At 37.3% G+C, this 27,688-nt stretch overlaps 1 protein-coding gene across 1 annotated transcript in view; it reads left to right on the forward strand.

Annotated features, from left to right (window-relative positions):
- Window positions 1–25,339, forward strand: part of SLC30A7 (solute carrier family 30 member 7) — an 88,076-nt gene extending 62,737 nt beyond the window's left edge. The window contains exons 9-11 of the mRNA XM_004385727.2: window positions 8,404–8,494; window positions 9,737–9,886; window positions 20,610–25,339. Of these exons, the coding sequence (XP_004385784.1) occupies window positions 8,404–8,494; window positions 9,737–9,886; window positions 20,610–20,657 (289 nt within the window). The 3' untranslated portion in view covers window positions 20,658–25,339. The remainder of the gene's footprint in view (window positions 1–8,403; window positions 8,495–9,736; window positions 9,887–20,609) is intronic.
- The last annotated feature ends 2,349 nt before the right edge of the window (window positions 25,340–27,688 follow it).

The following is a 27,688-nucleotide window of genomic DNA, read 5'->3' on the forward strand; positions in this document are numbered from 1 at the left end:
TTTTTTTATTGTACTTCAGTTGAAGGCCTACAGAACAAATAGTTTCTCATGAAACAGTAGTACACATATTTGTTCCACGACATTGGTCAACAACCCCACAACATGTCAACCCCCTCCCTTCTCGACCCCCTTTTTTTGTTGAAAAAGACACACCGCCCCCAAAATTTCTACATGCACAGTTCAGCGACAGCGACCACGCTTCTCCAATCGTGCTGCCGTTCTCACTCCAGATGAAGGCCCACAGAACAAAATAGGCTCTCATTCAACAGTTAGTACACATGTTTCAGTAGTTATATTTTAATTGTTATTGGATGTTTATTCCCTGATCTAAGTACCAGTTTCAGCCCTTTGAAATTTTTCATTGTTAAGCATTAATTGCCACTAGTATGATCGTTGGCTTCAAAAGTTTTCATAATGCATACCCTTAATTTTCTTTTGTTTGGTTTGTTTATAATTACTGCTCAGTAATTTTATTTACTGTTGAAATGGTGAGGCTCTTTCACTAAAAGCTGCTTCTAAAGTAAGATTTGAATATATTTTCATTTGCAAAGTTCCTGGCAATAAAGAGCAATAACTGTCGCTCGTTTAATCTATTAGCATTTAAGGTGAAAGCTTTCAAATTAATTTTTTGTTCATGTTTTGTATGATTATAAAATTGGTTTACTTTCTGCTTTTGAAGAATAAAACCATTATCCTGTGATACTGGTAAACTCATATACCTAATGACTCATCCTTTTTTATATATTGTAGGAAAATGGTGTTTCATTGTTAAAACTAGAATTGGGTTAGTCATCCAGAAGTAAACCTCTAATTGTTTCCAAATGCTTGCTTTTTGGTTTGGATGCAGCTCTAAGTCTTAGCTCAGTCAGGAATTTGCTAAGCTTTTCTTTTTTTACATATCCTTTCATTATGGCTAGATAGATCCATGCTAAAATCTGTTTTATGATTCTCTGTTAAGATAGTTAATCAGAAAAATATGGCCACAGACTCCTGAGTTAAACACAGTTTTAAAAGGCAAAAACTAGAGTTTTACAGGTTTCTTTTATATTTTTAGGACCTTTGAAATTATTAGAAAAATTGACCTTGGTTCTAAATTGCATGTCATCATGATAGCAAGCACCCTTTCCCACCACCACAGTTTCATGACCTAATTACAGCCCCTACTGCTGGAATTCTTACATTATTTTAAAATTGCTAATTGAGAAAATTGGTATGACACATCCATGTGCTTTAGTGAAATGCTTGCTACTGATGCATGTTAATATTCTATTAAAATTTTACCTAAGCAGGCAACCACCAACTCTTACAGCCCAAGGTACTTTGGAAAAAAATTCACTAAACCTAAGTATTCTAACACAATAAATATTTTAACAATAACAATAAATAAAAATTCTAAAACAATAAAAGTTGTTTGAAAAAATACATTTCATACCTCCTGCTGACAAAACAAACAGTTCCCATCAAGTTGATTCCAATTCATGGAGGCCCCACGTGTGTCAGAGTAGAATTTGTGCTCCGTAGGATTTTCAGTGGCTGATTTGTTGGAAATAAATCGCCAGGCCTTTCTTTTGAGGTGCCTGTGGGTGGACTCAAACCACCAACCTTTTGGTTACACACACCACTGAGGGAGTCAACTGTAACCGCTGAATAGTCCACAGTAATTTCATTTCCCATACTTGTATGCCTTCTGTTGCAGTTGAGTCCATGTCCTCTTGTATTCCTGTTTTTTTCTTTTCTCCCCTTTATATTTAAAGGTTTGTTTAAAAAGTAAATTATTAACATGCCAATAAGGAAACTGTTTACTATAAGTTAATAGCAAATAAAAATGTATACAGGTATAATCTATGTCGTTGCTCTCAAGTCAGTTCTGACTTATAGTGACCCTGTGTACAACAGAACGAAATGTTGCCTGCACCATCTTCACTGTCGTTGGTATGCTCAAGTTCATTGCTTTGACCACTGTGTATTTTGAGTGCCTTCCAATCAAAGGAACTCTTATCTTCCAGCAATATATGGGACAGTATTCTGTTGTGATCCATAGAGTTTTCACTGGCTAATGTTCAGAAGTAGATCATCAGGCCTTTCTTCCTATTCTTAGTCTAGAAGCTCTGCTGAACTGTGTCCACCAGGAGTAACCATACTGTATTTGAAATACCGTATTTTTACATAAATAACGCATGCCTCCTACATTTGTTTGCCAACTGCACCCTCCCCCCTCAAGGTATTTAGATAAGTGCTGCTATGCCAATTTATTTTACATGCTGTTCTAAAAACATTAGCGTAACAGACTTAAACGAAAATACCTCAAGAGGGGGAGGGAGTGAGTGGCAAACAAATGTAGAAGGCACGTGTTGTTGGCGTAAAAATATGGTACTGGTGGCATAGCTTCCAGCATCATAGCAAAATGCAAGCCACTGCAGCATGACAAACTAATTGGTGGGTGGTGGGGCACCATCTATAGTTGTTTTAAATTTATATGTGCCTTCTTTCAAATGGTAGGCCCTAAGTAAGTGTTTATTGCCTAATTTTCATTGACCTCTTAATAGACTTTTTTCAGCAGTTATGAATTTTTCTTTTAAATTAGGTATTTTTTTTTCTTTCATTATTTCCAATGCCTGGCACATGCTGGCATATGATCAGTATAAATGTTGGTTGAATTTAGTTTTTTAAAATGGAATCTGAACTCTAAAAACTTGATCTGTTATTCTAGCTGTCTGCTCATAGCTGTCTCCTTAAGCAAGTTATTTTGATGCTCCATTTCCACAGCTGTAGAGTAAGGTTCCATCTGGTTCTAAAAAATCTGATGCCAAGCATATCTAAACCAAACCCGTTGTTGTCGAGTCAATTCTGACTCATAGCAACCCTTTAGGACAGAGTAGAAGTGTCCCATAGGGTTTCCAAGGGTGTACTCTTTATGGAAGCAGACTGCCACATCTTCCTCCCAAGGAGCGGCTGGTAGGTTCAGACTGCCAACCTTTTTGGTTAGCAGCTGAGCTCTTAACCACTGTGCCACCAGGGCTCCACCAAGCATATAAAAAAACAAAAAAATTTGTTGCCATCAAGTCAGTTGTGACTCATAGATAGTAGGTGTTTAATAATTCTTACTTTGTATTGATTTCTTAATAAAATTTATTTGTAGGATTACTTAATGATTGAGTAAATTGGCTTGCCAAGCACATCTTATGCCTCATATGGTGACATTGCTTTTTTATAATAAAACAGCATGCCTCCTTCATTTCTGAGTATATTCTCTAACATTTCTTTTTAGTTTGACCACTTTTTCTTATTGAGTGAAAAATATTTTAAAGAAAGAAGACCTTAGTTACTTAATCTACTCCTTGTTATAGATGAAAAAACTGATGTTCTTCAGTGCTGTGCCATGTGTCCACAGCTGTTTAATGGCAGACAGAATTAGAGCCAAACTATCATGATTTCCTTTCATTGGAGTGCATTTTTCACCTCATCTGTCTCCAGGCATTATTAGCAGTTTCTTGGGATAAAGATTGGAGAAGAAATGATCAAAATAGCTAAGCTTGAAAGACACATATTTAGGAAAAAAAATAAATATATTTTTTTGCTATTGTCAAACAGAAAGGAGCCCTGGAGGTGCTATGGTTAAAGCCATTGACTGCTAACCGAAAGTTCGGTGGTACAAAACCACCACTGGCTCCACTGGAGAAAGATGTGGCAGTCTACTTCCCTAGAGATTTACAGCCTTGGAAACCCTATGGGGTTACCAACTTGATGACAGTGGGTTTGGTTTTTTGTTTATTGTCAAACAGTGGTTTCAGAAGAACTGATTTTGAGCCTCATTTTCTGAGAAGTACAGTGAGGAAAGTAAGAAAACAAAAATTGTAATTTTGATAAATAAAAACATGCCGTGACACCCTTTTTTCCTAAGAAATGGGGATGGAGAGAAGAAAAAATGTCACGATAGTTGTAATTTATTTTCAAGTGGTGAACAGTTGAATTGTACTTTATTAGTCTACGATCATGTTTTTCTTTGCCTTTTTTGTAACTCCAGGAAGTTTTTACTTATTTAATAACAGTACAGTGGGTAGAAATAGACACCACTCTTCATTTTAGATGAAGGAATAGCCAATATTCTTTCACTGTCAAAATCCTTAACTCCACGTCCAGTCGCTTTCCACCAATCTACTCCTCTTACAAAATTACACCAGAACCTAGTGACTAAGATGACAAATTTTTATTATCTTACTGTTTTCTGTGATTCAGAAATCTGGGCATGGCTGACTAGGCTCTCTGGCTCTGAGTTTCTCAACAGGGTGACAGTCAAGGTGTTGACCAGGGATGTAGTCATCTCGAGACTCATTTGGGGAAGAATCCACTCACACCAGTGGTTGTTGATAGTATTTAGTTCCTCTTGGGCTGTTGGACTGAGGCCTCAGTTCTTCACCAGAGGCTTCCCTCAGTTTCTTGCCATGTGAGTCTCTCCACAGGAAAGCTCACAACATGGCAGCTTTGAGTGAACAAGTGAGACAGCAAGAGAGGTGCGAACAGAACATCTTTTAACTAATCTTGGAAGTTATATCTCATCGCTTTTGCCATACTCTTTTGATTAGTAGCAAGCAGCTAGGTCCAGCCCACATTCAAAGAGAGGGTTTACACGATGGCCATGAATGTCCGGGAGGCAGGAATCATTGGGTCTCATCTTTGAAGCTGCTGATCACAGTGGACTTGAGGAAACAAAGCTAGAGGCAGAGAGACCACTTCTTGTTGTTAGGTGCCATCAAGTTTATTCCAACTCATAGCAACCCCATATACAACAGAACAAAACACTGCCCGATCCTGTGCCATCCTTACAGTCGGTATGCTTGCGCCTATTGTTGCAGCCACTGTGTCTGTCCATCTCAATAAGGGTCTTCCTCTTTTTTACTGACCCTCTACTTTATCAAGCATGATGTCCTTCTCCAGGGACTGGTCCCTCCTGATACCATGTCCAAAGTACACGTTTTGTTCATCTCATCCTCACTTCCAAGAAGTATTCCAGATGTACTTCTTCCAAAACAGATTTGTTCATTCTTCTGGCAATCCATGGTATATTCAGTATTCTTTGACAACATCATAATTCAAAGGCATAAATTCTTCTATGGTCTTCCTTATTCATTGTCCAGCTTTCACACGCATATGAAGTGATTGAAGATACCATGGCTTGGGTCAGGCACACCTTAGTCCTCAGAGTGACATCTTTGCTTTTTAACACTTTAAAGAGGTCTTTTGAAGCAGATTTGCCCAATGCAATACATTGTTTGATTTCTTGACTGCTGATTCCATGGGCATTGATTATGGATCCAAGTAAAATGAAGTCCTTGACAACTTCAGCATTTTCTCCATTCATTATGATGTTGCTTACTTGTCCAGTTGTGAGCGTTTGGTTTCTTTATGTTGAGGTGCAATCCATACTGAAGGTTGTAGTCTTTGATCTTCACCAGTAAGTGCTTCAAGTCTTCTTTACTTTCAGCAAGCAAGGTTGTGTCATCTGCATAATGCAGGTTGTTAATGAGTCTTTCTCCAATCCTGATGCCGCATTCTTCTTCACATAGTCCGGCTTCTCAGATTATTTGCTCAGCACACAGATTGAATAAGTTTGGTGAAAGGATACAACCCTGACGCACACCTTTCTTGACTTTAAACCATGCAGTATCCCCTTGTTCTGTCCAAACGACTGCCCCTTGGACTACGTAGAGGTTCTGCATGAGCAAAATTAAGGGCTCTGGGATTCCCATTCTTCACAGTGTTATTCATAATTTGTTATGATCCACATAGTCGAATGCCTTTGCATAGTCAATAAAACACAGGTAAACATCTTTCTGGTATTTTCTGCTTTCAGCTGTGATCCACCTGACATCAGCAGTGATATCCCTCGTTCCATATCCTCTTCTGAATCTGGCTTGAATTTCTGGCAGTTCCCTGTCAATCTACTGCTGTTCGAGTGATTTTCAGCATAATTTTGTTTGTGTGTGATATTAATGATATTGTTTGATAATTTCCCCATTCTGTTGCATCATTTTCTTTGGAATGAGCACACATATGGATCTCTTCCAGTCGGTTGGCCAGGTAGCTGTCCTTCAGATTTCTTGACATAGGCGAATGAGCACCTCCAGCACTGCATCCATTCTTTGAAACATCTCAACTGGTATTTTGTCAGTTCCTGGAGCCTTGTTTTTCATCAGCGGTGTCTTCAGTGCAGCTTGGACCTCTTCCTTCATTACCATTGGTTGTTGACCATATGCTACCTTCTGTAACAGTTGAAGGTCAGCTAGTTCTATTTGGTACAGTGACTCTGTGTATTCCTTCCATCTTCTTTTGATACTTCCTGCGTCGTTCAGTATTTTCCCCATAGAATCTTTCAGTATTGCAGCTTGAGGCTTGAATTTTTTCTTCAGTTCTTTTAGCTTGAGAAATGCTGAGCGTGTTCTTCCTTTTTGGTTTTCTAACTCCAAGTCTTTGCATATTTCATTATAATACTTTGTCTTCTCGAGCTGCCCTTCGAAATCTTCTGTTCACCTGTTTTACTTCATCATTTCTTCCTTTCTTTTTAGCTACTCTATGTTCAAGAGCAAGTTTTAGAATCTCTTCTGACATCCATTTTGGTCTTTTCTTTCTTTGCTGTCTTTTTAATGACCTCTTGCTTTCTTCATTTTTGATGTCCTTGATGTCATAGAGACCACTTAGGCTATTATAATAATTTGAGTGAAAGATATGGAGATTATTATAGATGTGTAGTTGAATGCAGGGAAAGAGATGAAGACAAAAAATATTTAGGATGTTAAATCATGAGAACTTGTTGATTTAGAGCATGAGGGTTATAAGGGAGAAGGAGGAATTACGAGTGACATCTAAGTTTCTTGATTCTTCAGTCATCTATCTAAAGAATACTTTCTCTTGAATGTGGTTGAAACTCTTGTCCACATTGAGATTTTTCATCTTTATTAGCTATTATCCCCCTCCATACGTTCAGTCATCTAGACTTGATCTTGACATTGCTTTCACTAATACTAGTTTTTTCCATTAATATCTGTTTAATTTTCCTATTTGTCGCTGTTTCCTTTGTTACCCTCCTTATCACTGTATACTTGAAGTGTGGGAACCATCTCCTAAATTCTCCCTATGACTTTTTTTTCTCTAATCCAGATTTTAAAACATCTTTATTTCTAATATTCATTCAACCAACAAGTATTTATTAAGGACCCACTTTGTGTCAGTCATTCATTAGGCCGTGGAAATATAATAGGAACAAGACAACCATTTTCTGTGTTCCTTTAGGTCCTCACTAGTTTCTTCTCTTTCCTTCCCAAGTATCAGAAATACCACTAACCATTTAAGGTGCACTTCAACTTCCATTCTTCCTATGAGACCTTCTGTGAAAGTTATATGTTCTTTTTATCTCTGACAGCTATAATCAGGAGAGGTTTTTACTTTAGGAATTTTTAGATTCTGTAAGTTTAAAAGAGAACACTGGCTTAAGCTATTAAATGTAATGAAGCTATTTTGATGCACCTCTCAGTTGACTTCTTTTGGTTACCAGCCAAGCTCTTAACCACTGCTTCACCAGGGCTCCTCAATTAGCAGAGGAGTGGCTCACTCTCCTGACTCATTGGAATCATCTGAGAACCTTTTAAGAACACAGATATCTGGACTTTCCCTCAAAGATTCTGGTTCAGTATGTTAGAAAATTAAAGAATTTGATGTGTAGCTAGGTTAGAAAACTATTAGCATTAGTATTAGCATCACCCTAACCATTACAATTAGTAATTGTTTTGTTGCATTTAATCACCCAAACAGCCTAAAGCAGAAGTTTCCAAATACTGCTTGAGAACCGTCTATCTACATCAATATGTGCAGACTTTGGGCCCTAACCCATTCGCTACATCTATGGTTATATTCAGGCTTCTGTATTTTTTAAATAATGAAATAAGACTGATGTTTTATCAGGTTTGAAAATACTGTATAAATGGACTGGAATACCATATTAGTTTTTTTGTATCTTCCTTAACAGTTCTATTCAGATAAATGCGTGTAAATATTTGGTAAAAATTAAGGATCAGTCGCAATGATAGGCTTTAGAAGTTACCTTGGAAGGTTCTAGCCTTTGGAGTCATATTTTAAATAACAGTTGAACGACTGCTGTGTTTAGATTTTTAGATGGTTCAATATTATTCAGTCTTATAAGTTTAGTCTATTATACACTAATACTATGTTTTCTCTAGTTACTTTAGATAGTGGCTTACTGATCACATTAAAAATTTGGAACAGTGATGGATTCTTTTTCCTCAGTCTGATAAATTTTATTATATTCTCCTGTAGAGGTATATTACTTCCTTGCATGTTGGGATTGCCAGAATGTGGTTTTAACAAATTTGTTTTCTTCCTTTTCTTTAGTGTTATTCCTCTTTTAAGAGAGTCTGTTGGAATATTAATGCAGAGAACCCCTCCCCTTTTGGAAAATACTCTGCCTCAGTGTTATCAGAGGGTAAGTTTCAGAGCCCTCAAATGATTGGATTTTATGTTATTTTTAAATTGTTAGGGTTTTTAACTTTTACAAATATGGGTACCATGTGTATATAATTTAGTGTTTATTCCAAGATTGAATGCTGACCATGAATACCATTTATGTAAACCAAAGCAAAATCCTTGGAATATATTGAACTTTACTAAAAAAATGTGGTAAAAATTGTCCTCATCTAGAAATTGATGAGTTCTTTTAAAATACAGAATATGAATAGCAGATGAGATAAGCATTTAGTCAACATGTATTTTTTGAGCTCCTACTTTGTACCAGATGCTTTTAAGGTACTGAGAACATCATGATAAACAAGACAGACAGTGTCTCTGTCCTCAAGGAGCTTACAGCCTAGTGGGGAAACTAAATAAACAGACAAGAAAGTATCAGTGATAATTACAATAGTAAAAATAAAACAGGGTGATATGATAGACATGGGTGGTGGCTACATTAGATTCACTGAGGAAGTCATATTTAAGTTGAAATCTCCATGACAGAAAGGAACCAGCCATATGAAAATCTTGGCAAAGAATGTCCTAGGCAAAGGAAAATGCTAATGCAAAAGTTTTATGGCTGGAACTAATTTAGTGTGTTTGAGGAGCCAAAAAAGGCCACTGTGGTTGAAGCATAACGAGTAAAGAGAAGAGTGGCTTGTAAGGTTGGAGAGAATGACAGGGGCCGGATCATATAGAGGTTGTGGCCATACAAAGAGGTTTAGATTTAATTCTAATGCAATGGAAGGCTTTTAGGCAAGGGAAGTATCATAAATCTATGTTTTTAAAAGATTATTCAGCCTGCTATGTAGAGAACAAATTCTAAGGAGAAAGAAAACAAAACCAGTTTTCTTGATGTTGTGAATTCTGTCATTTTCTGAGTGTCTGCATCATTGATTTCTGTCCTTTATTTCCTTCCTTCCTTATTTCTTTGGGCTTAGTCTGTTGATCTTTTTCTGGCTTCTTAGCTCATTTGTGTTTATTTTTGTTCTCTGATTGATGCATTTGAAACTGTAAGTTTCCCTCTAGGTACTCTCTCAGGTATGCCCTACCAATTTTCAAATGAGTATTCAGTACATGTTTGTTAATTAAATCAAAAACCCCCTCCTATTTTTAACTAGAGAGTACAACCTGTTTACTAATATGTTGCACAATAGTTTAAGTAGGAGAGAACACTTATACTTGAGTATGATGTTAATATCTGCACTTTATATTTTAGGTGCAGCAGTTGCAAGGTGTTTACAATTTACAAGAGCAGCACTTCTGGACTTTATGTTCCGACGTTTACGTTGGGACCTTGAAATTAGTAGTAGCCCCTGATGCTGATGCTAGGTGGATTTTAAGCCAAACACATAGTATTTTTACTCAGGTATGAGCTGTTTTACTAACTTCTTTTAAGGGTCTTGAAATCTGTTGTATAAGTTTTATGAATATTCACTATTTAACATATTAAATATATGCTGCTATACTATGAGGTAAGCATAAGACTTCAGTTTTCTTCAACCACAGAGGCAAATTTAGGAGATCCTTATTTTAGTTAATACTCTTAAAGAAGGTAGTTCCTATTTTATTTATGGCTGTACTGATTTGCATTCTTTTAAGAGAAAGTAGATTCCTGTTTGCTGTATAGTCTTTATAAGACCTTAGCTGCTATTTGAAGCTGAGAATTCTAAAATAGCGTTTAGAATAAGAATAATAACTTTCAGTGGCTTTAGCTAAAAGCATACTATGTTTACTTTTTTTGTGTGATAGCAAAGCCATAGTTTCCTTTTGTAGGATTTAATAGCTTAATATGTTACTGAGTTTTCCTTAACTCTGTATTTGGAGTCATGAATTAATCAGTGCATGCCTGCAACCAAATTATTTTAGTTAACGATTGTGTAATTATGAGGTGACATAGTTGTGTGAATGGTAATCAAAGCAAGAGTATTACGGTATTATGTATATATTGGGAGAATAAGAGGATCATGTTAATGATACCTAAGGAGAAAAACACAATTTTTTTTTTTTGGTCTAGTTTGCTAGAAACATTTGACCAAAAATCTAGATGTCCACACTGCTGCCAAAATTATCTAATAGATTATCTAATACAGGAAACTGGTTCCATGGCTCAAAAATCTGTGGTTGAAAACTGCCATCTGTGCCTCCTGATGTGATGCAATGGGAAGTACACAACATGGCCTGTTTAATACCCTTTCCCAAAATGTCCAACTTGAATCTAATCATTAACAAACAACCAGACATACCAGCTTGTGGGACTTTAGTCTGGATTCTAAAAAATCTCAATGTCATGGAAGGAAGAAAAAATTGAGGGATTATTTGCATTAAAGGAGACTTCAAATTAAATGAAATATGTGATCCTTGATTAGGTCTTGGGTTGGGAAAAAAATAGCTACAAAGGATTGGGTCATCAAAGAAATTAGAATACGGCCTGCATAATTGTTTATATAATGGTGTAGGTGTTAGATTTCCTGGGTGTGATAATAGTATTGTAGCTATGCCAGAGAGTCTTATTCTTAGGAGATGCATGCTGCAGGATTTAGGGGTAAAGTATCAGGATGTCTAACTAATTTTCAAATGTTTCAGCAAACCAAAAAGATTATAAATAAATATATATGTAGAGAGATAAAGCAAACATGGTAAAATGTTAACAGTTTGTAAATTTAGGACACAGATATTTATTCGACTATTCTTTTGAGTATGAAATTTTACAACATAAAAAGTTGAAAAATAAAAACTTTGGTGGCTCCCCATTGGTACCAGGAGAAAGTCCAAACTTTCTAGCATGGCCCAATGAACTTTTCACACCTCTTCTGCTATTCATTTGTCATACATTTCATATTCCAGCCCCACCAGACTATTAACATTTCTGTGTGGGACAAAAATCCTACTTTTAACTTAAAGATTCAATTCAAGTGTTACTTTTTTCTGTGAAGCCTTATAGATCCCTCCAAAAAGAATTAATTTTTCCTATGATGTACTTATCACATTATACATATTTGTCTACAAGTTTCTACCAATGCTTAGAAGAATATATGTGTGTATGGTCAGGGTTTACTCTAAAGGATCCACTTGTTCATAACAGTCCAGAGAAACTAAGATCATCCACCTTTGATTCCAAATTGTGTGCTAGATAACCAACCCTGCTCCACATGCCATCTGTGTTGTTTGGAAATCTCACCTTCTCTCTGCTCAGTTCAGACCTCAGCTGTGCATGCAGCCCTCCTTTCTTTCATCCCCAGCTACCCAGGGCTGGGTCAGTGGTTACTGGCCACAAGGTTGGGAGTCCACATGACTCCCTCCATGTCAGACTCCATCGCTGTCGAGTCGATTCTGACTCATAGCGACCCTATAGAACAGAGTAGAACTGCCCATAGGGTTTCCAAGGCTACAGTCTTTATGGAAGCAGACTGCTACATCTTTTCTCCCACGGAGAGAAATAGGAATCCATATATCATGAACAAAAGAAGAGCAAGGCCAGGAGTAACCTGGCCTTTCACTGCCCTTTCTAGATCATTATTCTCGCCTTTATTTTTTCCTAGTTATACCATGTCCTCCCACCTTCTTGGTGTGAGCTTTTGTTGGCCTCTAAGACACCCCATACTCCTAAGACTGGCAGTTAGTCACAGTTTCTCTCTGAGAAGGAGTGCAATTTCTAGGTTTAGAAATGTGTAAGCAGCTGTGTGTATGCCTAGGAAATGCTGAAGTTGTAATTGAAGTAGATGGAGGGAGGTTCTTCTGGTAACCTGAGACATCTTGGCTTTTAAAATGACTGAAATTGAGAGTTTATTAAGTTACTTCTTTGGTTTGGAAACTGGATTTAGTCTTTGAAAATTTTAAGCTCTGAAAAACATTTCAAGCCTTTTTATCAGCTAAGGTCAAGCCAGCTTTCCTCATTCCTTGCAGAGACCAAAGAGTCTGTCTGAGGTTTGCAGTGAAAGTGTTCAACACATTTTTCCCAGCCACCCTACTAATGACTTCCATTTCATACATATAATGATTTTAAGGTTGTCTTGTGATCAGTTTACTTTTGACTTAGGCAAAATTGAAATTTTTTATCAATTTATTTTCCTTTTTCTCTTATATCCTAGTGATGGATGTCCTTATGCTGTGAGTATATTCCAGGGCTTGCAGTAGCATTTTCATTTCACTTTCACATTTTAAAATTATATTTTATTCAGAAATTTTACTTATCAAAAATAATAAAGCTCAAATTATTCTATTTTTGAAAAAAATCACACTAATGCCTTAGGTATAGTTCTTGTAGAAAGACTTGAAATACTGTTGAGCTTAGTTCCAGAAGACCAGAAAGAAGATTTCTCAATAATAACTTATACCACTTGGTTTTGTTACATTTTTAGTCATTTTTCTTATAGCTGATCTTTAGTTAGAATTAAAATAATAGTTTTTGGTTAAAAAATTGTTCTTGTTAAAACTGATAAGAGGATAACTTTAAAGACCAACATCAAAAGGTGGAGAATTTAACTTCTGGTTTTGTTTATAAAGCTATAGATTTGTAACTATATTAGAAATGTGCATTAGACATGTCCTGTTTAATCTCATTTTCCATAATTACCAGTCTTTAACTGCTAAAGAATAACTTGCTTTGCATGAATATGGAATAATACAAGTGAATTGTTGGAAATCACTTCAGTATTTAGATTCTTCTGAGATTATTATTATTTAAATGATAATCCAGTTGTTAAACTATAAGATTTTCTGTTGACATAGAAAAAGCTCCCCCCCGCCCCCCGCTTTTGTGTTTAGTATATGAACAGGAAGAGAAAGTAGAATACTGGATTAGGAAGACAATTAACATGTTATGTTTCTTATTTTAAACTGGCCTATATCATCTGTTAATTTTTTTATAATAGCACACTTAACAATTAGAACTGTAATCTTTATTATTTTTTAAATATGTTTTTGTTAGAAATAATGTTTATAGTTGAAGAAAAATCTAGAAATGCATGAAGTTCATTATTTTCCTCTGTTTCTCAGAGTGCAGAAGACAAATCATAATACATATTTACACCTTGGTAAAATGTCTACCTTGATCTCTACCATGTTTTCTACTCTTCTACCCCTTCCCTTTATGCTTACCAAGTCCTAAGCTACTGGCTTTTTCCTTCAGCTTTTTGTGCTTTCTTCTGCAGTCTGAAAATAGAAGTTAACAGTGACACCCAGGAAGGAACCAGAAAGCCTCCTCACAAGCCCACATGAGGGTTTCCCAAGTTTCAGAAATCCTCTACCTCCATCACTTTCCTGGGTTCATAATTCCTTCCTGTCTCTGACCAAACACCTTACCCAATCTTGTTAGGTCGGCTTGGGGATGAGGGGAGAGAATGGGAAAAGACAGCTACTTTTTTCTAGATGGGCAGCTAATTTTTCTATGCTTTCCAGTCTCACCCCACCCCCACCTCCCACCCCCCGTTTTCAGGAGTTTTTAATAATTTAAAAGTATTGGTTTTGCTTGCTAGCTTTGCAAGTTTTCCTTATCCGCCTCTCCATTTCTTCACCATGCATCCTTGATGTCTACTAGAACCCAGCCTGCAGGATGTGAGGCCAACAAATCCTTTGGTTTGTTGTTTTTAATTAATCCACATGGCTTAAGTGCTCACTGGTTGAGTGATAATGGTGTAAATAATAATAACAGCAGCAGCTACCCTTTATTGAGAGCCTACCATGTGCCAAACACTGTGATAGGTACCTAACATATTAACCAATCCTCACAAGCAGATGGTTTTGTCCCCAGTTTACAGATAAAAATAATTGAAACTCAGGTATTGTTCTTGACTTGTGATTTAATCATATAATTTAATAATGTGGTTGTTGTTAGGTGCCATCAAGCCAGTTCCACCTCATAGCAACCCTGTGTACAACAGAATGAAACATTGCCCGGTCCTGCGCCATCCTCACAATCATAATGCTTGAGCCCATTGTTGCAGCCTGTGTGTTAGTCCATCTTGTTGAGGGTCTTACTCTTTTTCACCAACCCTCTACTTTACCAAGCATGATGTCCTTATCCAGGGACTGGCCCCTCCTGATAACGTGTCCAAAGTATGTGAGACATAGCCTTGCCATCCTTGCTTCTAAGGAGCATTTTGGCTGTACTTCTTCCAGATTGGAAACTGGTGGTGTAGTGGTTAAGAGTTTGGCTGCTAATCAAAAGATGGGCAGTTTGAATTCACCCGTCACTCCTTGGAAGCCCTCAGGGGCCGTTGTACTCTGTCCTGTAGGGTCGCTATGAGTTGGAATCGACTCGACGGCAACGAGTTTTCTTCCAATTTAATCATATTCGCTCACTAATTAAAAAATGATTTACATTTCCCATGGAAGACTGAGATTGTTTCTTAAGTTTTTATTTTAAGAGGATAAAGACATGTTCAGTCGTCAACTAAAGCAGAAATTTTCCTGATTTTTTGATTGGTAGAGAGTATAAACTAACAATTTCCTGTAGCATATTCCTGTTTATTTTTCCATTTTTTTTTTTTTACTTTTGTTCAAAATAATCAGAACTCAAGGAAATTGAAACATAGGGTTTATTTTGCAGTTATTACATATGCATATAGGAACACCATTCTGATTCCAAAAAAAAAGACTCCAAGTAGGCTAGTTACAATGAAGCTTATAAAGAGAAGAGGAGGGACAAGAATAGAAGATCAACCATTGGCTAATCTTAACATGATTGATTGAATCCTGCCCTCCGTTTTTACTGAGATCAGCTGGTGTCAGGTCACAAGATGATCTCTGGCCCTCCACCCACCTGCAGCCCTGATACCTTCTGACATTTAAGTATGCCTGGCTTCCAACAGGAAAGAAAAGATAAGCAGTTTTGGGTGAAAAAAAGCCACTGGTGGGATTAATTTGGGGTTAGGCATTTTTTTACAGTTAATGTTTGGTTTTGTGGGTAAAAAAAAAAAACCTTAAAATCAAAGTAAGATGTCTGTTACTAACTTTTCCCTTTGGCACTTCTGATTTGTTTCCCTTTTCTACAATAATGAATATTTAAATATTGACTGAATTATGGCCTGTGCATTATTCTCAGGATAAAGACAATGAGTATTATATGGTTTTTACATTTTAAGGACAACCACTCAGCAGGCCTCTGACTCCTGGTGTCATTCCAAGTGTTAGAGTATTAGCTGAAACTGAGCACTGTTTTGATTTGCTGGAGTATTGGTCACATCTTTGTGGTGTGACTAAACTGCATAGAAAACATAGTTTACATTCAGAGAATAGGTCACTTACCAAAGGATTCTTTGGAAATTCCGCTCTTCTCTCTACTTTAAAGGGAATTGAAAGAGGAAAATGAGAAAACTTGAAGCTGCCCTCTTAGGGACGGGTAGATGAAGCGCAATGCCTTTCCTTTTTTTTTTGGCTGTTTGGCTGAGCTTTTGTGGAAATTGGTCGTCTCTTGGGAAAGGTATCAGCTTGGAGTAATTAACTCATGATTATGCAAAGATCAATTTACCTAGCCTCTTTGTTTTTCCTTTCCTTTTTTTTTATTGCCTTGGGCTACTTCATTTCTTATTACCATCTTCAGTGTATTAGGGCTGGGGATAAGGAAGATGGCAAAGACAAAGGAGCTCAAGTGGCGTTCAAGTTATTTTACCCATTTAGCTTTTATTAACAATTTTGTTAAAAGAAATTTACAGTTAATATACTTGGCCAATAGTTGTTTCTCTTAAGTTTAGATATACAAGACTTTTGCCAAAGAGTTCTAAGTATAGTTATGTCAAGGGCCATCTGGGTTGAGTAAAGCAAATTATATAATAATTATAATTAATCATAATAATTTATTTGTAATAGCTTTTTATAGCATATGAAATCCTTTCTCATATATTCACAGGAAACCCTTACAACAGTGTTTGGTAGGTAGCAAGGATTTGTTAAATATTTGTCAAATATTGAATGAATATATAATGATTCTGTGAGATAAGTAGGATTGGTATTTATTAACACTGGTTGAATTGAGAAAAACTAAGATTTGGTTTTGTCAAAAACCTAAATGTGCAGAGAAACACCAAAAATAAGGTAACAATATATTTATTGTGAGTAGATAGGATTCCAAACCAGCAGCATCAATCTGTATGTATCAGGAAGGCACTTCTCGGAGGAGGGGATAGTGAAAAGGGGTTATGTAGGTCATTGTCATGTTAATTTCTGGTAGCATAGACAGCATCAGAATGTGTGCAGGGTTTCAGGATGGGTTGGTTGTAGAAGCAGAGTCACTAAGGACAAGCTGAAGAAGACCGAAGAATTCATGTATTTGAATTACGGTGTTGGCAAAGAATACGAATGTACCTTGGACTGTCAGAAGAATGAACAAAGCTGTCTTGGAAGAAGTACAGCCAGAATGCTCCTTAGAAGCAAGGATGGCGAGACTTCATCTCACTTACTTTGGACATGTTATCAGGAGGTACCAGTCCCTGGAGAAGAACATCATGCTTGGTAAAGAGGAGGGGGATGGAAAAAGAGGAAGATCCTCAACTAGATGAACTGACACAGTTGGCTGCAACAGCGAGCTCAAACATAGCAGTGAGTGTGCAGATAGCACAGGACCGGCAGTGTTTTGCTCTGTTGTACGTAGGGCCACTATGAGTCAGAACCAACTCAACAGCACCTAACAGTAACAAGGACAAGCCATACATTTTCCAGTCAGACCCTTGGGTTTCTGATCCTCGAAACTGGCTGCATGTAGATAAATTCTCTAAAACAGCCCAGTGCCTGAGGCAGAGTGATCTCCACTTAGCTGCTTCCTAGGCAGTTGTTTGACTTGAAGGTGACTTTAGGAAAACAGTTCCTTGAAGGCTCAAGGTTGAAAAGGATACTTAAGGGCAGATGGCCTGAGTGGGTGGCAACAACTCCATGGACCCAGAAATCTGAATTTTAGGAGAATTAAAACTGTTTCTCAGTTTTAATTTTAGATCAAGATCATACAGATACTAAGTTCTATCTTTTTTTTTTTTTTTTTTTTGCCAGAAGCCTCTTAATCTTTAAGGAGAGTGTGCTTTTAAAAGTATTTTCAGTAAATTCAGTAAGTTTACCATAGCACATTTGTTTTTTTAATGAAGAAAAAAGTTTTCTAGGGTCTGTCCAGCTTTTTGTTTCATGAGTAATTCCTAACTCCTCTCACACATTTGTTAGTATTGTGCAAAGCACCCCTACCTGAATGCTGGAAGAAAAGCCACGCCAGAAAGCAGTGCTTTGAGGAGCTCAGAAATTACTGTAAGAAGATAGTGTTAATAGATCTTTATCCCCCACTCTTGTGTTTTTTTTTCTGTTAAATATTCCTATTCACTTTTCTTCTGTGGTACTGACAAGAAAGGATTTATTGTGACTGATCACATGCTTTATTGAATACTTAATGTATGCTGGGTACTGTTTGAAGTTTTGGGATTCAACAATGTAAAAAAGACAGTAGCCTTGACATTGAGGAGATTATTACATTATAAATGCGAGAAGATCAGTAATAAATAATAAACACAGTGAATAAGTAAGTTTTATAATATATCAGAAGGCAGTTAGTGTTATGAGTAGGGAGATCAGGAATGCTGAGGTATTTTCCATCTCTAGTACCTAGCTTTGTTTTGTTCTCCGTAGCATATACAGTATGTATCGCTTAACGTCCATCATACATTCTGTGAAATAGGATGTTATGTGATTTGGACTTGTGGGAACACCTGTGTCCAAGGGGTGCCGGGTTCCTGGGCACATTGGCTTGGGGGCTGTTGTGAGGCACGTGGACGCCTCAGGTGAGTGCTCGCTCAGCGGGTTCCTGCCTGGCTGTCGCTGTCTTCTCTGCTAAGCCAGCTGCATTGAAAGCCAGCTTGCCCAGGAGAACCTGCCCAGGGAGGGGATGCTGCGGACCAAGGGGCCAAGGGTGCCCGAGCCAGGGCTGGGGTGCCTGGGGAGCATACGTTTCCATCGGCACCCTATGGGACTACACCAGGCAAAACACAGGGACTAGACATGCTGAGTCTTGGGAGCCGAGAAGGACTACGATTGGGAGTTTGGGCCTAGGCCTTCATCATTACTGAGCAGGTGACTTTTAGGCCGTGTGCAGCAGCTGGGCAGAAGCGGGGCTCTGACCTTAAGACAAAGATCTGCATCCTGGCACTCAGATACCTGGGTGTCGCGGCCCACAGACCTATGTGTGGTTGGACATTAAGCAGTACATACCTGTATATCACTATCTCGTGTACTATATCTCCTTTACCCCAGTTCCCAGTAGAATGTAAACTCTGTGAGTACAAATATGTTACCTGTTTTGTTCACTGTTGTATTCTCACAGTGCAGAACAGTGCCTGGCACACAGCATATCCACAATAAATATTTGCTGGGTGAATGAATTGAATGCATTTTATTATATAGGGTTGTCAGGGTGGCTTTACTGATTTTGAGTAGAGGTATGACAGGAGAAGGAGTATGTCGTGTATATCTCAAGAAAAAGTGCTCCAGGCGGAAGGGCCAGTATGGCTGGAGCTGATTGAACAGTAAGAGATGAGATCAGAGAGGTAGTCACAGGCCAGATCACGAGGGGCTTTGTAGGCCATTGTTAGGACTGTGGGCTTGTGAAGATGAAGTATACTGTTGGAGGGTTTTGAGTGAAGGATTGATATCACTATAGTTGCTATGCTGGGAATAGACCAAAGGAGAACAAAGGCAGAAGCAATAAAACCAGATAGGAGGCCATTACAGAATCTAGGGAAGAGATGATAGTGACTTGGACCAGGGTAGTAGCAATGGAGGTGATGTAAAGTGGTCTGGGTATGTGTATTTTGAAGGTAAGGCTAACAGAATTTGCTAACGGATTGGATATTGGGTATGAGGGGAAAAAAAAGGTCTTTAAGTTGAGCAATATTAAGGTTAGAATTGAGCCGTAGAAGACCACAGGATCAACATGTTTGAGGGGAGAAGATAAAGAATTCAATTTGGCTATGTTGAACTGCCAAGTAGATGGTTGATTTACAAGACTTGAGTTGAGGGAGTGAGTTCAGCCTGGAGATGTAAATTGGGGAGGTGTGAGCAGTGAAAGATGTGGCAGTCTCCTTCTGGGAAGATTTACAGCCTTGGAAACCCTGTAGGGCAGTTCTACTCTGTCCCACAGGGTCACTGTGAGTCCCAGGGGGACACTATAGCAGTGGGTTTCTGATTTTGGAGCAGGTGGATGGTACTTAGTCTGGATACTAGATGAGATCTGGTGTTCTGAGGACTGAGCCTTTGGGTAGTTCAGTGTTTAGTGTTCAAAGATAGAAGGAAGAAAACCAGCAAAAGAGATTGTGAAAGAGAGGCAAGTGAGGTAAAGGGACAACCAAATGAGTATTCCATGGAAGCCAGGAGGAAAGAAAGTGAGTAGGAGGGAGTGATCGTCTGTGTTATTGCTCATAGAGTAAGTAGTAAGATGAGGACTGAGAATTGAGCATGGGTATAAACAGCTTGGAGGTGACCCTGACAGACAGTTTGGGGAAGTGGTGAGAGCCAAAAGTTTGGCTGAAATGAGTTCAATAGGACTGTAGCCAGAAGGGAATGTGGGTTGAGTGAAGGCTTTTTTAAAACAGGAGGAATTACAGTATGTTTGTATGCTAATAGAAACAATCCAGTAGGGAGGGAAAAATCGATAATCCAGGAAAGATAGGGGACCATCCTGGGAGCAATGTCCTTGAATGGCAAGCTTATTTCCAAAATTAAGGAGAGGAATTGGAATATAAAATGATTAACCAATAGATGGTTACAGTTATTAAAATGTTTACTAATCATTTATCATAGGAGGATTTAGACTAGGTTGATGTGTTGATTTTATTTAGTTGGAAACCAGTCAAGCACGATGGTGGATGGATAACCACATTTTTATAAATGTCACTTTTGTAGTGATAAATGGAGACTGTTTTGCAATTTATGAATACACTTGTTTCTAAAATAATTTTCTAATGTTTTATGATGGATAACAGAAGAATTACTTCCCAGAGGTGAGATAGAGAAATAATTCTTTCCATATTCAAAAAATTAGATTTTTCTACTATTTTTCTGAAATACATAGTCTGTTACTGGCTTGATTTTCTTATTTATTTATTTTTTTTTTAACTTTTTAGGCTGGAGTGAGACAGCTTTATGTACAGATCGACTTTGCAGCCATGTAGTGAAGGAGAAGAAATTATGCTGTTTTTTGGACCAAATTTTTCTGGCACTGTACAATCTAAAACATTGTACCCAGCTTTTTGAAGTACAGAGATCATCGCTACAACTCCCCAGCACCAACTAGACCAGGTAGAGTCAGTCATCTGTGCTCTGCTGGGAGTTCACAGCTAAGGGATGAGAATGAAAAGGATTTCTCCTGGACTTTTGGTCTTGTCATTTGTGCTGTTCCCTTCAAGCCATTTTGATTTCTGAGGTTTCTGATTTTGTTCCAGGGTGTTGGTTTTTGTTTGTTTTTTTTTTTTTCCATCCTGCACCCTTCCATCCCCACCTCTTCTCCCCAGCTAGTAGGAAATTCAGACTGTGGGCCTCCAATCATCTGTAATGTCTTCACTGAAGCTGCTCAAAACCACTGCTTTCATTCCCACAAAACTAGTGTTATTTAAAAAAAAAAGTGGAAATCTGTTTTATATGTGAAGTCACAATTGTTGACGTTTTTCAGTGTAATCATATGTTTGTAAAATTGTTTGTACTTTGCAAACTTATGAACCAAACCATATTGGGTTTTCAAAGTGCCTTTGTATCAGAAAATGTATTTGCCAGCAAAGAAATGTACCATCCAAGGTCATATGTGTGTCTTTTTTTAAAATGGGTACTCTGTAATCTATACAGAATAAGACTCTTGCTAGTGATGTATACAGATTTTTTTGTGTGTATACATCCAGCATAGGTTCAGATGTATAAAAACTTTCCTTTTATTTTAGCTTATCAAAAAATAAAAGGTGTTATTTTGCTTTTTAAAACAAATTCAGTTATCACATTAAATTACTTCGTGGACTGTGTTTTCAGAACCTTGCAAATGTGTCTGTTATACAAAAAGTTGTTTTGACTTAAACATTTGTTAAATTCCAAATTTCTATAAAAGCTTATGTATCTATGATAAAGTTTCCTATATCTTTCCTTGCTGTTTTTATGGATTTTATTTTATGGATGAAAGGAAAAGGCCAGGTAGACTGAAGGCAAATATGGTTGTGACAATGTTATTTTGCTTTTTCATTCTTCAACTGCCACGTCATACAATTTTGTTTTCCTGTGCAAGCTTTGCACAGACAGCTTTCAGGAATCCCAAAGAAGCATTTTACTGTTTGAACTATTGCTGGTATGGAGCAAATGTGGTGACGCAAAACTCTTCCTAACACAGGTATCTTAATAGTATATGATAAGTTGGTTTTCTAGGTTCTTGTGTATTTGAGAAATAAAATTTCAATTTGAGGTGACAAGTGCTTCTTGAACACGCTACTTAAAGACTCCATATTTTATAAAGAAATACTGATCTGGATAAATATTTTTCTCATATTTTATTTTATCACAATGTATATTCCCTTTTAACTTTAAAAACTGAAATTATTGTGGGGGAAGCCTGCAGGATGGAAATGATTGTTAAGACTGTAGATTTATAATAAGCACTTTTTCACCGATTTGGCAGAAACAGCTGTCAATTTTATCTAAGTTTTAGAGTATCTTTTCTCCCTATCTCTGACCTACAATTTATGAACTATTCTGAGTTAGGAAAACTGTACCACTTTGTTCGTACTTTTCTAAACTGCTGCAGATTGCCTCAAGCTGTCAGTAGTCTACTTTTTGCAGATTAAGTTGTATTTTCAAAACATTTTGCTTATTGCCAGGAAGTTCTAAAGCTAAGAATTCCTGCAGTAGAATGTGTTTGATTAAACAATTGTTGAGATCTTTTGGGAGGGAAAGTATAAAAGGAAATGTTCTGATAATGGCACTGCTTTTTCATTACAAGTGTTAAGTAATCACTTGAAAGTTTGCAGCCCCTACGTGCTTTATGGAACCCTGGGGTACTGTGTGGGTTTTGGCATATTACAGAAAGTAACAGGTCTAGAGGAAGGGGGGGAAGGCAAGGATTTGGGGTGTGTGCCTTTAAAAACTAATTTTGTGTAATTGTACTATGTCACATAATACTTGCACTGGTCTGTAAAATTTATCAGTGAGTTTTAAAGAACTGATTCTGCCTTTCACTGAGCCTTGCATTCCAAGTGAAGTTTTTGTCAAAATATGTATCACTTCATTTAGCTGTACTCTCAGTACACAATTGCAAGAGTATGTTTATTTTTCTTTGATAAGGTATACAGCGTATTAAACATGTATGAAACTCTATAATTTTTCACTTGTTACAGGAGATTGCCAGCTCATATTCAGCAGTCTAGTGTTACATTTATGCTTTAACTGACAGTGTGTGCAGCAGTAAAAAATCAGTCTGAGAAAAAACAACTCTTTTCTCACTCTTAGGAAATACTTTGTCGTTATCAGTGTTCTTGCACCAGTTTGTTACTAAATCAGGTAATTTCACTGAGGAATATTACCTATTACTATACAATAAATTTGGAATGTCCCTATTGTTGGGCTCACTCTTGACCTCCCCCCCAAAAATCATTTATTTGAGTTTAATTTTAGTAATATTTTAAAAACCAAAATATTGTGTGGAGAACAAATGTATATTGCTTGGGGAAAGTTTACCTTGCCAGGTAAACTTCCCCAAACAGAAATATACCTGTACTAATTTTGTTTTTTAAACCTAGATTATCAGTCAAGGTGAAGGGCTTAATATATGCACAACTTCCTTATTTTTGCTAACTCTCAAGGGTATCTTTGTGAAGGGCTGTACAGGTAGTCTTTGACTTAACGACATACTCAAGTTACAGCAAACTGTTTTTGTACATCTTCTCGTTAGTAATATGTACCTCAGTGCTGCTGCGCGTAGTTTGCTGGTGTTAATCATTTTCAGATATTCACTTGCAAATGTTCAAAGATCAGATTTATAAAGATACTGGTAATAAAAGGCAGGAATAATGAAAGCTTAAAAAAAAATGAGATATTTGACTCAGAACTGACTTAAAATGGAGTCATTGGAGCAGAACCCTGTCGTAAGTTGGGGACTACCTGTATCTAGTTTATCTGTAGTTCGGTGTTCCTCATGCTGTCATCCCGATGCTGTCTTCTGCAGCACCAGTGTAAGGAAGTTGTAACAGACGTTTATTGCCATTGTGATTTCCCTTGTAAGCAGAACGTTTCCGCATTCTTCAAAGTTTATGTATACCAATAGCCAAAATACTGTGACTTTCGTGCTGATAGAAAACCACCTTTGTAAAACAGCCAAATCATTGACACAAAAAGCAGTTGATCACAGTTCTAGCTAATGATTTTACCTGCTATGGAATAATAAATTCAGTTTTTATAGAGATTACTAATATGGTAGCATCCTGTTATATAACTGAGATTTAAGAACAACAATATTTAAATTTCCTAATTGAAAATTTTCCATCTAATGGGGGGACTGTCCTTAAAAGCAGTCTAGTTTGACCTCTCTTTTACAGATGAAAAAATCAAAGCCCCAAAAAGTCGTATACTCAAGGTGACAGATGTAATTAGTGAACAAGACAAGACTATATAATCCAGGTCTTCTGACTCCAAGTCTAGAGTTCCTTCTACTTTATTGTGCTGCCTCTCCAGTATAATCTCTCTCTTTCTGTAAATGTAAAAGTCATTTATAAATAAAGGACACCGGACCTCCATTTTTGGTACATTAAGGCACTTGCTAATGGAGTTTTATTGTCTCATTTTTCATGTGGAATTATAAGGTTTAGAATATAATATTCTTAATGAAAGATACTATAATTTTTTTTTACTTTTTTCTCTTGTGAAAACAGTTCCCAATTTAAAAAAAATGACATCTGTACATTGGATGCTTTTAATTTATAATCCTTTTAATTTTTCTGTTAAATTGTACAAGGCTAAATCCAATATAAGGATTGCTTAGTTTATTTTGTTTATATTCTGTAAATTCGTACCTTTTAGGAACTAGGCTAATTCACAGATCATATCATTTCAGTGTTGCTACTATAGTTTTCAGTCACTAAAGAGCCTTTTCATTTTTAAATTATTCTCAGAGCCATGCAGAGTTGGGCATTAAACAAAACAAATCTTTTAATTCAAAAGGTTAAAATTTTGAAGTCTGTTAGAATTCCAGATGCTAAACTGTTAACTCTTCATGAAAGCATTACCTTGGGAAAATTAAACTTTTTCTTTTTTCTTTTGTTAACTGTCTTCAAATTATTTTCCAACTCTAGAACTTTGTTAAAAGGAATTTTTCTTTGAAAACATTGATTAAAAGTTTTATCAATGCAAGAAGATTGTTTGAAGTCATGATCCGTCCAAAGCTTTATTGATTCAAATCTTTACAATAGTATCAAGACAGACTCAAATACAATGAAAAATTATGTATCAAAAAAGTTACTGCAGAAAAGAAGTTTAAATTTATAGTTCTATTTAAAGGCCAAATGGATATGAGTCTTTTTGATGAGGGCGTCTTGGGTTTATATTTAATAATTTCCTAATTGCAGAAAGGGTGGGGAATAAGCTATATTAAGCATTTATGTGCCAGGTACTTCTGTAGCTTTTTTTATATTATCACATTTAACACTCACAGTATTTCTATTAAAGAATTTGTACTAATTAACATTTGCATACTTTTATGATTGACAGGTTTTTTTTATACTATTAGATGAAGGTTTACAGAGCAAACTAGCTTCTCATCAAACAATACATATTGTTTTGTGACATTGGTTGCCAACCCCACGACATGTCAACATTCTCCCCTTCTCGACCTTGGGCTCCCCATTAGCAGCTTATCCCTTCCTATCTTCTCATCCTTGCCCCTGAGGTGGTATGCCCCTTTAGTCTCGTTTTATGGGCCTGTCTAATCTTTGGCTGAAGGGTGAACCTCAGGAGTGACTCCAGTAATGAGCTAAAAGGGTGTTCAGGGGTCATACTCTCGGGGTTTCAACAGTCTGTCAGGCCAGTAGTCTGGTCTTTTTTTGTGAGTTAGAATTTTGTTCTGTATTTTTCTCCACCTCTGTCCAGGACCCTCTGTTGTATTCCCTGTCAGAACAGTCAGTGGTGGTAGCCGGGCACCATCTAGCTGTGCTGGATTGAGTCTGGTGGAGGCTGTGGTAGTTGTGGTCCATTAGTCCTTTGGACTAATCTTTCCCTTGTGACTTTGGTCTTCTTCATTCTCCCTTGCTCTAGACGGGGTGAGACCACTGGAGTATCTTAGATGGCTGTTAAGCTTTTAAGACCCCAGATGCTACTCACCAAAGTAGAATGTAGAACATTTGCTTTATAAACTATGTTATGCCAATTGAGCTAGGTGTTTCCCAAGACCATGGTCCCCACAGCCCTCAGCCCAGTAATTTGGCCCCTCAGGGAGTTTGGATGTGCTTACATGACCTTGCCTTGGACAAGTTGTGCTGGCTTCCCCAGTATCATGTACTATCTTACCCTTTACCAAAGTTACACTTATCTATTGGCTATTTAGTGTTTTTCCCTCCCTACCCTTGACAGATCATTTTTGAGTATATTTTCTTATCTAATTCTTATCCCCATTTTACAGATCAGGAAGCTGTTGCTAGATAATTTAAATTACTTGCCTGGGGAATACCAGTGGTAGGGGATTGACTCTAAATCCAGTCTTTTTCTCCAAACCACTATTTTATATTGTTCAACTTTTTAAAGATCAAAACAGATGCCTATAAAGTCAGTGAACAATCACCACGACAAAACTGATAGAGGAATGGTTGTTATGCACTATTAGACTTATTCTTTCCCTCTGTCCTCTTAGGCTTATTGTACTAACTTTGCCATTGGTCTTAAACTGTGGAGACTAAAAAGAGCAATCAGAGTTCCTTTAAGCACTTTCAAGACTTTTTAAAGAAACAAAAGTAGAATGTTGCATTGACACAGAGTAACCCTGGTGGTGCAGTGTTTAAGTGTTTGGCTGCTAACCCAAAGGTAGGTGGTTCAAACCCACCCAGTACCTCTGTGGGAGTAAGAACTGGCATTCTGCTTCTGTAAAGGTTATAGCCAAAAAAGCCCTGGGGCAGTTCTACTCTGTCACATGGAGTCCCTGAGTCAGAATGGACTGGGCTGCGCCCATCAACAGCAAGCTCTTAAAGGGACTGACTCTCAAAAGATAGAGCCCTCTGTGCCAGTATGAATAGAGCAGCTGAACTGGCCAAGAAAGCGTAACTTACTTTATTAAGGAAATGTTTTCCAAGAAGTACAAATAATTTTGTGCTGCAGGAGTGGGTAAGTAGGATATGATATACAACATAATGTTTGATACACACCTTTTCAAAAGAAGAAGGAGCCCTAGTGGTGCAGTGGTTAAGCATTTGGCTGCTAACCAAAAGGCTGGCAGTTTTGAATCCACCAGCGCCTCCTTGGAAACCCTATGGGGCAGTTCTACTCTGTCCTATAGGGTGGCTATAAGTCCGAGTCAACTCGACGGCAGTGGGTTTTTTTGTTGATGTTGTTTAAACATAATTATATTCAACTTCAAACTCTTTCCACAGCTTTGAAAATTTAGTATTTGTAATTTTGATCATGATGTTGGAAAGCTTTAAAAAAAGAATGTCTTCGTCTCATACATGCTTTTATCCCCAAACTTTGATTAGATTTACACTTACATGTGTTTGGTGTAGATGGTAACGGATACAAAAGTGAAGGTTACCAAACCCACTGCCATTGAGTCAATTCCAACCCACAGCAACCCTACAGGATGGGGTAGAACTGCCCCGTACGGTTTCCAAGGAGCGCCTGGTGGATTCGAACTGCCGATCTTTTGGTTAGCAGCCATAGCTCTTAACCACTATGCCAGCAGGGTTCCAAAGTGAAAGTTAGGGACAGGTAAAACCAGTAATTTACTGTTTATTAAGACATCTCAGCATTTCTTTGGCATTTTTGCACTAATAAATGACTTTATATTATGTTCACTTTGGCCTTTTTTTTCAAGTAGTCCTGAGAGCTGCTCATTCTTTTTATATATGAACAGTGATTATATATAGAAATGTTCAATCCACTTTGCATATTGTTGGACAGGAATTTAGCTAAACTGGGACTGTGGAACCTGGGTCACTTGAATTTTTTTATATTTTGTGGAGCCAAATCAGAAACC

The sequence above is a fragment of the Trichechus manatus genome, unplaced genomic scaffold, assembly GCF_000243295.1.
Source record: "Trichechus manatus latirostris isolate Lorelei unplaced genomic scaffold, TriManLat1.0 scaffold00144, whole genome shotgun sequence".
Lineage (NCBI taxonomy): Eukaryota > Metazoa > Chordata > Mammalia > Sirenia > Trichechidae > Trichechus > Trichechus manatus.